The 14,641-nt window shown below is 37.4% G+C and overlaps 1 protein-coding gene across 1 annotated transcript in view; it reads right to left on the bottom strand.

Annotated features, from left to right (window-relative positions):
* The window catches only part of TEX11 (testis expressed 11), a 33,421-nt gene that overhangs the window by 12,710 nt on the left and 6,070 nt on the right, over positions 1-14,641 (bottom strand). Inside the window, exons 8-21 of the mRNA XM_074551638.1 lie at positions 12,522-12,607; positions 11,140-11,197; positions 10,279-10,374; positions 8,793-8,874; positions 7,057-7,135; positions 6,227-6,378; positions 5,443-5,528; positions 4,405-4,542; positions 4,015-4,117; positions 2,830-2,954; positions 1,993-2,078; positions 1,822-1,875; positions 1,328-1,368; positions 659-745 (exon numbers count right to left, since the gene is read on the bottom strand). Of these exons, the coding sequence (XP_074407739.1) occupies positions 659-745; positions 1,328-1,368; positions 1,822-1,875; positions 1,993-2,078; positions 2,830-2,954; positions 4,015-4,117; positions 4,405-4,542; positions 5,443-5,528; positions 6,227-6,378; positions 7,057-7,135; positions 8,793-8,874; positions 10,279-10,374; positions 11,140-11,197; positions 12,522-12,607 (1,273 nt within the window). The remainder of the gene's footprint in view (positions 1-658; positions 746-1,327; positions 1,369-1,821; positions 1,876-1,992; positions 2,079-2,829; positions 2,955-4,014; positions 4,118-4,404; positions 4,543-5,442; positions 5,529-6,226; positions 6,379-7,056; positions 7,136-8,792; positions 8,875-10,278; positions 10,375-11,139; positions 11,198-12,521; positions 12,608-14,641) is intronic.

Raw genomic sequence — 14,641 nt, 5'->3', positions numbered from 1 at the left:
TAATCACACAATTCTGAGTAATAAATGGATGAGCATCTAAAGGCAATCAAATTATTCATGTATGAGAGCTTGACCCAATTAAATGTTTAGATTCTCCAGACACTTTCACATTAATTTATTCAATAGGACATGTTTTTGCAGTCTCTGAATTGTTTATCCTGAGAGTGAGAGTGCTGCCTTTGAAGGTCCTGATTCCATTCATGCTCATGTCACTGTATCACCTCTGCTGCTTCTCCCCCTCCCTTGCTGCTCTTTACTGGAGCACACTCACACTGTGAGCATGTGTGCAAGAGCAGCTCTCTTCTGACACTCATTAAAACTGTTGGCTCTCCTGTATGCTCTGACAGAAGCAAGAAGCTGAAAAATTGGCCCAACTTGTTACCCCATGCTTATATTTTTATTTATAGACAGCAAATGCACTAATCCTTTACCAAAACAGCGTAACAAAGACTACAAATGAGGATCCAGAGACAACATCATGCATAAAGCTTAGGGCAGCCCATGGGAGCTGCACTTCCCACTAGAAATCACTTTATCTGTGATAATATTTGCTGTTTGGATTTCACAGTCTGCAGTTCAAGGCAAACTCCAGGGCTGCAGATTTAAATGACCAAATAAAGACAGGAGATTCAGTTTAGATTCTGAGAGAGCAACCTACCAACTTTTCTAAACCAGTGAGCTTCAAGGATCCTCATGTCCCCTGTGAACTTCTCTTCTGTGAAAGACTCAGCAAGTTTCTTGTGAGCTGCAGAAAACATAATTCAATACAAAAGTACCACTTTTGGAGCAGAATAAAAACATTTCCAAGTCTCATCCTTGCACTACAAAACAGAGGTTTCCAAAACACCTGTGTAATTCCTGATGAAGATTTATTCTCACAACTTAAATCTAATATTCTTCAGAAAGCCCTATTAAAAACAGCAGAAGGTGCCTCAAACAGCATTTTTGAGAAGATGCCAACAAGGACTGCTCTTCTAAGTTTACTGACACTGAAGTCTAATGCAGAGAAGTTTTACTTAATTTCACAAACGTAATTACAAGTTTGAGGCCTTCTAGGAAACTTTTATTGATTTAATTCTGCCCTTAAATCTCTTGTACTTGCAGCAGTACTGCAAGTTTTTGATAGCAAAACCTGGGGCACCGAGATCCAACTTCACAATACTATTGAATCTCCAGCTCTAGTTTTCATTGATTTCACTGGGAAATTCAGAGCCTGGACTGAAATAAGGAGCCTAAATATTTCATTGTATGGATCTAATCATATCATAAAATGTTCACATATGGAAGAACTCCAGAAAATGCAAATGCAAATAAAACAAAAACATACCCAAGTTCAAGTAAGTCAGTATGGAGTTGATATCTTCATCTCTAAAATGGAGAAAAAATTCAGGTTTAGAAAATGGATTAATTTTTTTCAACAGAAAAAAAAAAACCAGAACACATTATTTATGTTGAAATATATTTTCCACGTTATAGATAGATCCACTCTTCTCACTCCAAATTTTGGAAAGATATCCCACTAGTGTCAAAGTTACAGAGATTGCTTAGCTCACAACCTCCATTAAAAATGCCTGACAGGCATATGCATTAATAAACGAAGAAGGCAAAGAGCAAATATTGAAAGAAAAGTTTAGACAAGTTGAAAATATGTTCCTATGTGATGCCATTAGGTCAAGCTAAAAAGTCATCTGGGTGGACTTTTACTAGCATAAAAAATAATCTCTTGATAACTCTGCAAGAAAAAAAATGCCCAGAAAGAAAACATTTGACAATTTGAACAACATATCCACCATAAGAAAATGTTTTTTCAAGGACACCCACCTTTTCTCTGAATTTTCTGCCATGATTTTTGATAACATCAGACGGACCAAACATCTGAATATGAGAAAAACAAGCAATGGAGAAACAAGATTTTTTTCCAATGGTGTACTTTGCCCTAATTTTCCACTTTTCTTCCTTATGCTTCCCCTTGTATGTATATTGAATTCTTACTTTAAGGATGTAAATAATTGTCGGCAGTCTTGTAAATGTTCAGACAAATACTCCAAAGCTTTGATAGCCACAATTTGTTGGTCATTCTGAAAAGAATTAAAGCATGTTTTGTATATACTGCACTACCTCAGCTACCACAAAAGATACCCAAACCAAAACAACAACAAAACCCAAACAAAAACAAACCCCAAAGCAAGGACATTTTCCAAGTCTGTGCAGCCCAGCAGCAGGAAAACGAACAAAGGACTGCACAGAATTGCCTGAGAGCGCAGAAAAAGCTCGAAGGAGAGATCATATGATTCCCTGCACAAAGAGCCTGTGGCAAGAGCACGACTGGTACAGGTTGCTGAGGCTTTCATGCCTCACAGGGCTGGGAACAAAGCCCTGATAGCCTGGAATGCAATCAGCACTTCAGACACTGCTCAGGCCACCAACCAAGAGGCAAACAGGAGGGACAAAGGACTTTCATCATGGATTTATGTGTATTCTTACACAGCTTCCCCCTCTCACATCAAAGATCAAATCCCAGAGGCAGAAGATGAAAGATTTTGCTAAGGAGAATTTTACAGAAATACACGATGTTATGTCCAGATGCCAACATTTGTAACTCAGAATTCTTTATTCTTCTGTCAAAATTTTAAAAGATACCACTTCCTTCTACATGAAAATAATTTCTACTTTGCATTACACAACACATTTGAGTGAGACCTTTGTTGTGGAAGCATGAAGAACTAAGAAATCCATGAAATACAGAGAAATATTAAATCTAGGCCAGGTTAAAGAGGTTAGGCTGTCCTACTTATATCAATAAAGCAAAGACAACATTATCTGCTCTACCTCTAAAGCAATTTGGGCAGCTAAACTCAAGAGGTTGCTGCCTGTATTTTTATCCACTCTCAGCTTGTCTTCATGTTCTGGTGGCTTTTCTGCTAGTTTCCCCATTTCAATAACTGCTTCCATAGCTGAAAGAGACAGAGGGAAAAACCAACATTTTTATAGAAGCTATTGGAAGGTGCAAAGTTCTGTTTTAATGATTTATGAAAGGCTATAATTTTTATTTTTTTAATAAAAAGCCAAGACAAGAAAACCTGAGCATACCAGCACTTCTCCTCAAATACACATTTCCTCCTAGGGAGGTGCCAAGAAGCTTTCAAGTTACTAATCTAAGGAAACAAAGATGCCATACAAATGATACTCATCTCACATCTTAATTTTGTTCTGCTAAGTAACTGTTTGTTACCAAAGACAAGACTTTCTCTAATACATTGTCTGGGCATCATTCCAAGCTCCCACACTTGGCTTGTGCTAAGGGTGCCACTGCTTTTATGTTCACACTGTGCTGTGTTTCCCACTCTATATTATGTGAGCAAATTATGCTGTCAATAAAATTTGTATAGAGAATAATTAAATGGCAGAGAACTCATTGGAAAATAAGCTCTGCACATTACTCTGTATTCTAAGTAACTATAGACTGTATTTCTCCATTTTCATTACTTGAGCTAAGATCCTCATTAAAATATGAAACAGCAGAACTCATTATAAAGGAGAAAGAGGCTACAGAGATACAACATTCTGTAAGTCATCTCAGTAATTCATGTATTTCTTGGTAACTTCAGGCTCCATCTGTCCAGAGAAGTTAAGAGCAGCAGTAATGGTTCCCTTAAGTTCCATATTGTATATGCATACTAAAAAGTATAGAATGATTCTCACCCTGGGATGCTCCTAGAGCTTCTGCCCATGGGAGGATTCTCTTCCCTAGACAGAGGCTCCATCCAAACAAAATCAAATATAGCAAAGGGCTCTGCCTCTTACATATTGTGTGCTAAAAAAAAAAAAACCAAACTAAATCCCACTTTTACAGCTTAAATCTACAGCCTGACATTTTCAATGATTTTAGGGACCCTTCTTCTAGCTACCCTCTGTGGTGTCTTTCTCAAGATGAACAGTCCAAAGCTATTTATATATTTTTTAATATACTTGACATTTCTCCTCGTAGTGGATCCTTTAACTTTCAGGTTGTACCTTTATCAGTATCGTTCTCCAACACTGCAATCTTATAGACACTGAATTTAGTAAAGATGCTGTTTGGATCACACCTTTCTGCTTGTTTAACTGCCTCCTTAGCCTATTCACAGAAGAGATTAAAGGAAATCAGTACAACATCACCTTGAAATTAGTATATCATTTGCAATAGAAAAGAAATAAAAAGATACACAAAACATTACTGGTTACATTGCTGATATCTAGAGAATAACTCAAGATGTCTGATAGGGCCAGATCTGCCCTTGAAACAAAAGTGATGAGGCCAGAAGACAGCACCAAAGGCTGAGCAGAAATGAAAAAGCCAATTCCTCAAAAATAAGAGCAATGCAAATAAAGACATAAGTATGCCTACATATGTATTAAATATACCTTGTCAACTTGTTTCAGGTGAAGATAGCAAGAAGCCATGTTCCTCTGCAGCTTAGCCAAGTTCTGGTCTATCTGCCCAGGTGTATAGAAGCTGACAGAATAATTGTACCAGTGAAGGGCTTCAGAATAGCTTTTCTCCTAGAAAATATAAAAATAAAATAAAACCCAAACAAACATGGCCATATTTGGGTGATGAAACTGCCTATGTCCTCCCAATTTTTCTTTAAAAAAGGTCACAGCAATGAAAGATTTAGTCAAGTATATTCTAGTGCAACCTCCAGGTTGTTCCAGATGCAGAATCCAGCACTTTCCTTTGTTAGATTTCATACAGCTGGTGAGTGCCCAGCCCTCTAATTTGTCTAGACTCTGTGAGAGACAGAATGCAAAGCTTTACTGAAATCCAAAGAGATGACATCAACTGGCTTCAGCTGATAACAAGGTGGATGACCTTGTCCTAAAAGGAAATCAAGTTTGACAAGCAGGACTTCCCCCTCATGGACTGGTGCTGGCTGTGACCAATGACTGTGTTGTCCTTCAGGTGTTTTTCAATAACTCCCAGAACAATCTCCATAATTTTACCAGGCACTGAAGTGAGACTGACAGGCCTGTAGTTTCCACAGTTGTCCTTCTTGTCCTTCTTGAAAATTGGGATGATTTTTGCCAGCTTGCAGCAAACTGGGACCTCTCCAGATTCCCAACACCATTCAAAAATCATTGAGAAGTCTCACAATAACACAGCCAGTTCTTTGACTACTCTTGGATGGATCCCTTCAGGCCCCAGAGCCATATAGGAGCCAGCTGGAGCAGGAACTCTTGCATTAACTGTTCCCATGCACAAACCTTAAGATGAGGCTACCTGAAACTTGATTTTGTAATTGAAAACAGCACCCAGATGGATAAAAATAAAACTAGTGCCAGCTGGAACAAGGCTCTTAGTAACAGTTTGCACTCTAACCAAAAATAGGCATATCAAAGAGGTCAGAAAAAGAATTTCATTTTCACTGATATAAATAAGAACACTACTATTTGGTCCCAAACCTCATAATGTTTGGCAGCTCTGTCCCACAAGATGATGTGCAGCTGATTCAAGGCTTCAGGCAACAGCTGTTTGCCAGTATAATGACCTGAAAAGATACTGCAAGTCATCACTTTACAAGAACTTTACAAGAAGAAGCACACTGAGAGGCATCTAAGAATTATTCTACAGCCTGCAACAAAAAACAGGGACACAGCAATAGTTTAGGAGCCAGTGTTTCATATCCTGTTTATTTAAAAAAACCCCAAACCAACAAATCAACCAAGCAAAACCCAAAATACCCAGTGGGTAAGAGAAAAATATTTTCATGCTTGAACAACATAAATGTGGCTCTTGGTCCCAGCTAGATGCAACATCTGATCTGCAGTCAAAAATTACTACAGTGCTACAGGTGCAACAGACCTGAAAAATAAACTGTTATGCAGCTGCTCTAACAAGGATATGTAACCTGGCTTAGATTAACAAACAAAAATAAATTGGGCTGGATGGACAAAGCATTAACATTACACAGAACTCCTGGTTAATGTTTCTAATCCCACATCAATCAGTCACACACAGTCTACACTAAAAAGGAGGAATTGCTCCAGCAAATGAATTTAACCCCACACTTGATCGTGACTGTTGTTCAATATGGAAGTTGAGAGTTGCCAAGTAAAAGAAACATAATGGAAAACAGACACAGAGAAAGAAAAACAAGAATAAGCAAAAAAAGTGAAAATTAGAATGCAAGACTTTAGCCAACTACATCCAGCTTTCAGTAAACAGCAGTAAAAGATGGATACAGACCTATAATAACTTCTTCAATCTTTTGCTTAGCGAGCAGCTCCCTCTTATTCTGCAGCAGGAACTCGATGTGGAGCAGGGTAATTTTTCCAAGGTGAGGTGAAGATTCAAATCGTTCAGGAACAGATTTCAGAAAATCAAAACCAACTGATTCCCTATTCACAGAGATGCATTTTTAAGAGGCTGCACCAGAAGAGCTGTTAATTTTCTATTCTGGAGATTAACATATTCACACCATCCAGCATGTTTGTCATTCAATCACACCGACAGAATGAATCAAGGTATGAATTTGTTACAGTTCATCTATTCAGTGGCAGCTTCCTCTTACCACAGGCTTCCTCCACTGTATTCATAAGAGTTTATTCTTCACATTTGCATCAAGATACAAGCATATACATACATAATCATGATGGAGCACTCAACAGGGTAAAAATTCGTGCCTCAATTTATTTTGCAGTAACTTGTTATCCTTCTACTGTTTTTCTCAAGAATGGTTCTAGGGCTCCAAAGTCATTCTGATGGTTGGTTATAAAAAAAAGTCAGTCTGATGATTCCAGACATATAATAAAACTACATAATGAGTCTTAATCATTCCAAAGTAAGTCTACAGCACTGCAAATTACCCCTACACTTATTTCACACTGTGTTCTGTTGCTACCATAATCACTATCTCCTTGCTACAGAAGACAGGCTCCCTCTCAAAACCTTTCACCTGACCCCCATGAGCTTTTATTTGAAATAAAGTATCATTGTATAATAGATGTTCTTTGCTTATAAACAAAGACCCAAACCTCCAAACATTGTGTTTACCCCACTTAGAGATGCTTTCATACCTTCCATGCTCCAGCAGCAGTTTGGCAGTATTCAAACAGAAGTCTAAGGACATCTCAAAGTGTGTGAATTCTGCAAGAGCTAGACAGAACACAAAGCACTTGAGATTATGTAATCAACTTAGACACTTAATTGCTCAATTTACCACTTATCTCTTCCACCTGCTTTGAAAGACAGAAACAAAACTGAAAAAAAAAAAAAAAACCAGCAACTCTATAACAGATGTACCACAAATGGAAGAATAATAGCTATTGTGTTTTGACTTTGCTTTCACTGTACAGTTAATGCAGTACTACAGAAAGGTGACAGGCTGATAGCCCTGGAATTCCAGCCCTCTGTCTCTCTAAACAGGAACAGCATAAACTTTAGTAGAGTTTTTTTTTTTTTTTTGCCTCAAGCTCCATTTTATCAAAATGTCTCATCCTTATCCAGCAGGAACAACCTAACACTGAGGTTAGTGCTCAGGCTGGGTGTGGTATCATATGGCACTGGGAGCTACTTCAGCATAATGCCCTGAGCATCAGCTGTTGGACTGAGTGCTGCTGATAAGCAGGTATCAGTTTTACACCCCTCAGATAAAGTTTTAAAACTGTTACTCTGTGCTGAATGGTTAAGAACAAAACAGATACATTTGTAGCTTGGATGGGATCAGAGAAGGAAGACACAAGGACATGACTGGAACAGTTGTTAAAAGAAGCATTTGAAGGCAGCTGATGCAAGTGTGCAACACAAGATTTTAGTGAAATGCCTAAAATTTAGCAGGAATCTTCACTCAAAAGACAGAGAGCACACACTTTTCTGCCAGCCATACAAGAAAAGGGACACCCACTCATTAATAAACGTGCTTGAAGAACTGACTGGAGGTTTAGTGTTACTAAACAATAGCCAAGTGTGTTTTGAGAGGCAACTCTATGGTTTCACAATTCAAACTGAAGAACACAAGTCAGCTCCTGTATGTTTATTTGAAATTGTAAGATTTAAATGACTGGCTACTTGAAATCTGGCTGAAAGCCCCAAGGAGGAATGTGGAGTTACCATTTCTGCTAGTCTGACAGCATCCAAACCCCTGCTCTCTGCAAGAAATTCTTCATCACATCCTACATTTCTCAGATTATCCATTACACATCTGATGCTTTTCAACCCTACTCTCTTCCTTAAGATTTCATTATTTATGAAAATTAATTACTCTGACACATTAATTATCCTTTCTATATTAAAATCTCCCCAAAAACTTTCTTATCCTCTCATTCCATAGCAGAATAAATTCTGCTCCAGTGACAAATGTGAGGAATAAGGAGAAAAGAGTTTATTTTACTTAACTCTTGTAATACAGGTTTATAACAACACACTGATGAGCCCATAATATCTCTTGATTAAAATCTGCAAAATCCCACCCAGAGAACAGCAATGCTTCACCAGCCTTTCTTCTGACTGTGAAAGTCAATGCACCTTCACCCTATGTCTAAATAAACTGTAGCTTTACATTGCTACATTTTCACTCTCTTCCTTCTAACAGCCTTCAAAGTGTTCTCCCTCCTCTATTTGCAGCAAGGCTATTTAAATTAGCAGCTGGATACCTCCTCTGTGAACACTGAGTGCTGTCTCATACTTCAAAACCAAAAGGACATTTAGCTAATGCAGATTCTGCCAAAACCATAAAATTGTTTTTCTGTGTATGACACATGCAGTCTCCTTGGATATGAAACCTTAATATGAAACCTAGGGAGAGCTGTGATACCTGAGTTAATATCTTCATCTGATGCTCCACTTTTAAGAAGAATTTTAACTTTCAAAAAAAACCCTGCTGGGTGCAAATTCTCCTGCACAATGAAAAACAATACATTACTTGGACAGCTCTTTGCAAAGCACAGATCCTGTGAGAGTACAGCACATTCATAATACAAACAAATATTAAGCAATCACACACTCCCCACTGAAATCTTCACTTCCATTATAATGACTGAAGCAACTTGTGCCATAATTTCTTCCTAAATGCAATGTGCATCTTTATTATTTATTCTTACATCACCGAAAGACCACAAGGATAACGAAAGCAAAAGATTTAAAATTCTCAGTTTGCTGTGGCCCATTTTTGATATTTTTAAATAGAAGCTGAACATTACTGAATGATAGAAAAATTTCCAGTTTTTCTATGTGTGAATTGGCTGGATAAATCTAGAATTAATATGAGTAGATTCAAAGTAGTTTATAAAAAGAAGAAATTCAGGAGTCAACAACAGTAGGAGCAATTGGAAATAACAAAGATTGTATACTAAAGCCCTCACTAAAACAGTGCATGTTTCAGGTTCTAAAATAAACATTTTCTTCTGGTTTTCCATACCCTCACACTATATCAAATGTACATTATCAAAACTTATGATAAAAACACTTTCTGCCTCAAAAAGCTTTGCAAAAGTAAACAATAGGAAAAAAGGCTTAGATACTGTAGGAGCATATTATTTGCATAACTAAAATACACTGCCTTTTATCCTGATCTCATGAGCATATGCACTATGATCTGCCTGTAAATTCAGGCAGCATGCAGAAATTGGAAGCTTCCATTTAAAGCAAAATTTCACACTTAAAACTTGTGTTATACAAAACAGAAAATTATTTTTTTAATGATCAATGAAAGACAAATAGGAATTTTTCAGATTTCATTTACTCCTCACTAACCTGAATAGATAGAAGCACAAAATTAATTCAAGTCTTTATGGGAAACAGAATTTGTAAAGGATCAAGAGACCTCACTGTAATGGCTGCTTAGAGATGTATGACCTTCCTTCAGGGTAGCTGGTGTTTACACACCTCATTTTTCAGATCTGCTTGCACATCTCTGCCTGGGTGTTGCTCTGGGGATCCCCCAGACAATGAGGTAACGGAAATCATTTTACTCTCTGTGCTTTAGCTGTGGGTTTGTGGCTGTCCCAGCTGCCTGCCTGTATCAACTCACACATCTGAGAAATTTCAGTCACACCATCATCAAAGGACCTTACTACTAACACACAGGAGGGCAGTTCTACTTCTACATGCAAAAAAGTATTTCTCAAAAAAAAAAAAAGCTGGGAGCACCAAAATATCCATAAGAGCGTGGAAACAAAGCAAACACACCTCAATCTGTTGTCAAGGATAACACACCAGGGATTAACGTGGTCTATATCATCGTGTCAACAAATGCTTGAGTTTCATCTATTGCCATCTTTAAATGCAGCAAAAATTAATACCTGATTTGCCAAGTTTATGGCTTTCAATGCCTTGTCCAGGTACAGGCTGCAATCCCACTCAAAATAGGTCGTGGCTAACAGCCTCAGCACTTTAGCCTGGGAACAAAAAAATAACCACATACAAACATACACAAACACAAATCACTTAAACTCTAAGGCCATGAAAAATAAAAGTTCTTTGAGGCAAAAAAACCCTGCCTGGTATCAGACATATAAAGTGATTTCTCACATCTGAAATACATCCAGTCTTGAAGCAATGCAGTACACACAGGACAGGAATCAACTAGAATTCAGAGAAAAACCAAAGGGCTGCAAGGAAAATCAGATAACTGGAAAAAAAAAATGAAAGAAGAAATTGAAATAACAGAAGGTACATGCTCCACAGAGGAAAACAAACAAATAAAAAAGCAGGACAAAGACCTACATGATGATGGACTTCAAATACATAAACTATTTACATAAAGAGGAAGAAATTAAAATCTTCATATCTGCAGTCGGAAGTAAAAGAATAAACTGACTTTGAATGAGACAGAGAAACATCTATCACAAATGACACAGCTCAGCTGATGGTGTATTGAAAAAAGAGGCATAGAAGAAGAGATGCCCTTTCAGGATCTGCTTCAGCCTCTTTCTACACTTTGATTTCTGTGAAATAGCAGAATCAAACGTGATTTAAGGGTGCTCATCAGCGACTGATGCTCGTAACAACTGAACTTTAAACTCTGCCAAACTTCACAGCAGACTACTAAAAAGGAGACCAAGACATCACTGGGCAGGTTTGCACAGAAAAGGCAGGTAACACACTGGAGTCAGTTTAACAAAAGGCTCCTATTTGTAAATAGAAATTTCTCTATTTCCTACCTGCATTTCTTTGCCAACAGAATGTTTCATGTCCATCTTCCCAATGTCATAACTCTGGCTATCAGTGATAAATGGAAGTTAGAATTAAACAGGACGACAGAGATAAATTCAGTCAGTCTTCTGATATGTTCAAAATTCCTATCCTTTCCCACTTCCTAAGCAGTTAAAAATCACATAAATCACACAAACTAATCTCAATAGACACTTTTACCAGAGAATAGAAAATTCTGGGCTCCTTCTACCCTTACATTAAAAATTGTACTGAATCACTTTCTTCAACTTGTTGCAGCACATTCTGTACCACCTTCTATTCAAACATTTTGGTGGGTTTTATCAATTTTAACCACAGAGGTTTTGAAGAAGCAAGTGTTTCCATTCTCACCTGGAACACAATATGGCAATACACAAAATCTATTCATGACTGGTCTCCAGACCACAGCACACCAACAGCAAAGACAGAACCTGTAACTCATGATCCCCATTCTGCTTCTAAAAGTTAAATGGCAGGACAAAGAACCACCCAGGAGAAAACACAGTGATAATGCCACAAAACCAGATTTGATTACAAATGCTGTGAATAAAGAGCTGTTAGAAAGAAAAACAGTACCTGGACTCTTGTTTTCTAATCTAATATATTCTCAGACTAGGGAAATTTTAACCCACTAGATGGAGCCACACTCTTTCTCCAGATTACTATTTGCACTGTGCAAAGCTTTATTTCCTCCTCAAATTTTGTCATCAGGACTCGGCATTTATTTTATATTTTATTCCTGAGGAAAATTAATCTCCAAAGCACCAGATGTAACTAATTCTGAGCATTTCTACAAATCCTCTTTGACAACAGATACAACCATGATGATTTGGAATTTGATCTGTTGCCCTCCATTTTCTTCTATTTGAAAGAATAAGAAGACATGAACACAAATTTTCTGCAGTGAGGCTGTTACCATGGCATGAGGATGCTCTTCCTCACAGCCTACATTTCCTCACCCTTAGTAATACCACAGCAGTTATTTGGATCCTACCCAAACCATCTCAACCCATTCCTTTTTCACCTTGATGTTTGTGCCTTTCATCAGTCAAGGACTCTTCAGAAAACGAATCCCTTTGGAGGAAGGGCTAGGGAGAGGATTGGAAAGAACCACTGCAAGATGACTTTCATTCTAATGGCAGGAAAATCCATGTGGGAAAACAGACATAGATTTTAGGCAATAATATCCAACCATTACAAAATATCTGCTCAGATCATTTGGTTCAGCTAAAATCTTGTATTCTCGCATTTTTAATGGACCTCTACTTTCCCTTGCTCCCCCCTCTCCTTCACACAGGTTTTTTACATCTCAGAAGAAAGGGTTTGGGTTTATTTGGTTTTTGCACATTACCTGAGCCAGAAGGAGCTCTGTTCATATCTCTTCCGTTCATAGGTTTCCACTCCAAAATTGTAACAGAGGATTGACAGGTAACAGGTCTGGAATAAAAGACTCCTGCTTCTAGAATGTTCTTGTCAAACACCATTACATCTATGGCACTCCAGTCTCAGGTTCTTTAAAATGCATTTTACTTTCAAGATATTTCCACTGCTATCACTTCTGGCCTTTTGCAAGGGGATGCTGATGATGACTAAATGGAATTAATTGGATGGGAAAGTGAAGTATCATTAACCAGACCAGGACACAAAAAACAGCAGGATTTTTGAAACACATGAGGAACACAGTTCCTCAATAAATCATATTGAAAGCACTGGAACTGTGTAAATTAAACAATAAAAAATTAAATTTGAGAGGAAAAACTGTAATACCATAACCCCTTTTTTTTTTTAAATAACAAAAAAGTTCTACATAATTAAGTGAAGAAGACTACCTGTTTCATGGTAGGCTTCTTCCCAGCATTTCTCTTTGGGGTTAAAAAAGGATTACAAGATTTAAAAGAAAACTGCTTTTGAATGCTTGGTTATTCAGAGCTTTATCAGTCAGCCCTGACAACATCTGTTCATAACAACTTGTCATTTCTTTGAAATTATTTGCAGCTGTCATATGTCATCCAAAGAAGAGACAAAAACTCATTTTATATGCCAGCAGGCTGCCAATATTTACATCCATTTTGCCTCTGCAGTATCTTTTTTCCCCAAATATAAATGATGCTTTTTGCAAGGGACTGCAGATTTCAAATTCTCAGACAAAAATGAGAAGGTTAGGACAACATCTTGCTTCTTTTTTTTTTTTTTTTTGCAATCCAGAGGGAAAAGCACAGAGTAGGTATATGCATAAAGACAAAAGAGCTCACTCTCAGATGTGAAACCTTATTTTTCACAGGTTCATTTGTGAATGTTGTCTTTCCAGGAGAGAAAGTTTCCTGTTCTGAGCATTGGTTCATAAACTATCAAGGATCACAATCCTCTCCAGCTGATCTCTGGTACCACACAACACAATAATCTCCCTGTGTTACTCTCCAGGTTCTCTCTGGTGCAATGGGAGCCTGCAAGAGTTTAGGACTGAGAGCTACCCAGCAGCCCAAAAGATTTGGATTCACTCAGCAATCACTAGCTCTTTCCATTTGCCTCATTTTTTAAATACTTTTTAAATCAGAAGTCGTATCACTCTCTCATGATCAGAAACCTTTACCTTGTCTGCATCAGTGCTCCTGCTTTGTGAAGAGCTTTCATCACAAGGAGTTTAATATTATTTAATGAAGGAGTTCAAGCAGAAAGAATAAAATTAATTTAGAATTAAATGAGAAGCAGGAGAGCAAAGATCTCAGTGAACATTTTCAACAGTAAGAAGTTCTACTCTTATAATTCAAATCAAAGTTAGACCCCTGCAACTTAGTACTCAGATGCACTTGAAAATAGCCTGCAGATGACACAAAGCAATGTAAAATCAGTTGGAGTTTAATTGGTTAAAAACAAATAAATTCCAACAATAGATCCCATATTTTTCTTCAAGAATTTGCATCTGCCCCTTTAAATTTTATTATCTATACCAGAGGGACAGGAAGAAAATGTTTTTTAAATACTGGAAAACAGGTAAGCAAATGAAAATAAATGTCAGGAAGTTTATTCTCATATAACAATAACAGACTTTTATCTTTGCAAACAAAGAACTAATCTGCACAGGATAGTTTGTTTTCTCTGTGAGACAAAAGCTACAAAAACCATTCATAGCTCTACAGTTTTATGAAGATGAGTACTGATAGTAGTGATAACTTGCATATCAGTAACTTTGTAACTCAGCTCTTCTCTTGTCCCATCTGTCCCCAGACAAATGTTCACATGGGTACAAGATGCAATATACAAAATCAAGATGTAAAATGCAGCTGGTTCTGTAGAGAGTAGGTGGTATATTCAATTTAGAAATCTTTTTGCCTCGCTTGCTGATTTGTCTTCTTATTGTTTAGGAAAAGAGTTTATTATTCTATTTCAAATTCTAATTGAAGAGAGGCAATAAAAAAATGCACTCTGAAAAAACTCTGCTGTTTCCACACAAAATTTTTAGCAACAAAATCT

This window comes from Zonotrichia albicollis, chromosome 14, assembly GCF_047830755.1.
Source record: "Zonotrichia albicollis isolate bZonAlb1 chromosome 14, bZonAlb1.hap1, whole genome shotgun sequence".
NCBI lineage: Eukaryota > Metazoa > Chordata > Aves > Passeriformes > Passerellidae > Zonotrichia > Zonotrichia albicollis.
The sequence above is the reverse complement of the archived record's forward strand: the minus strand, read 5'-3'. Positions and strand labels throughout refer to the sequence as shown.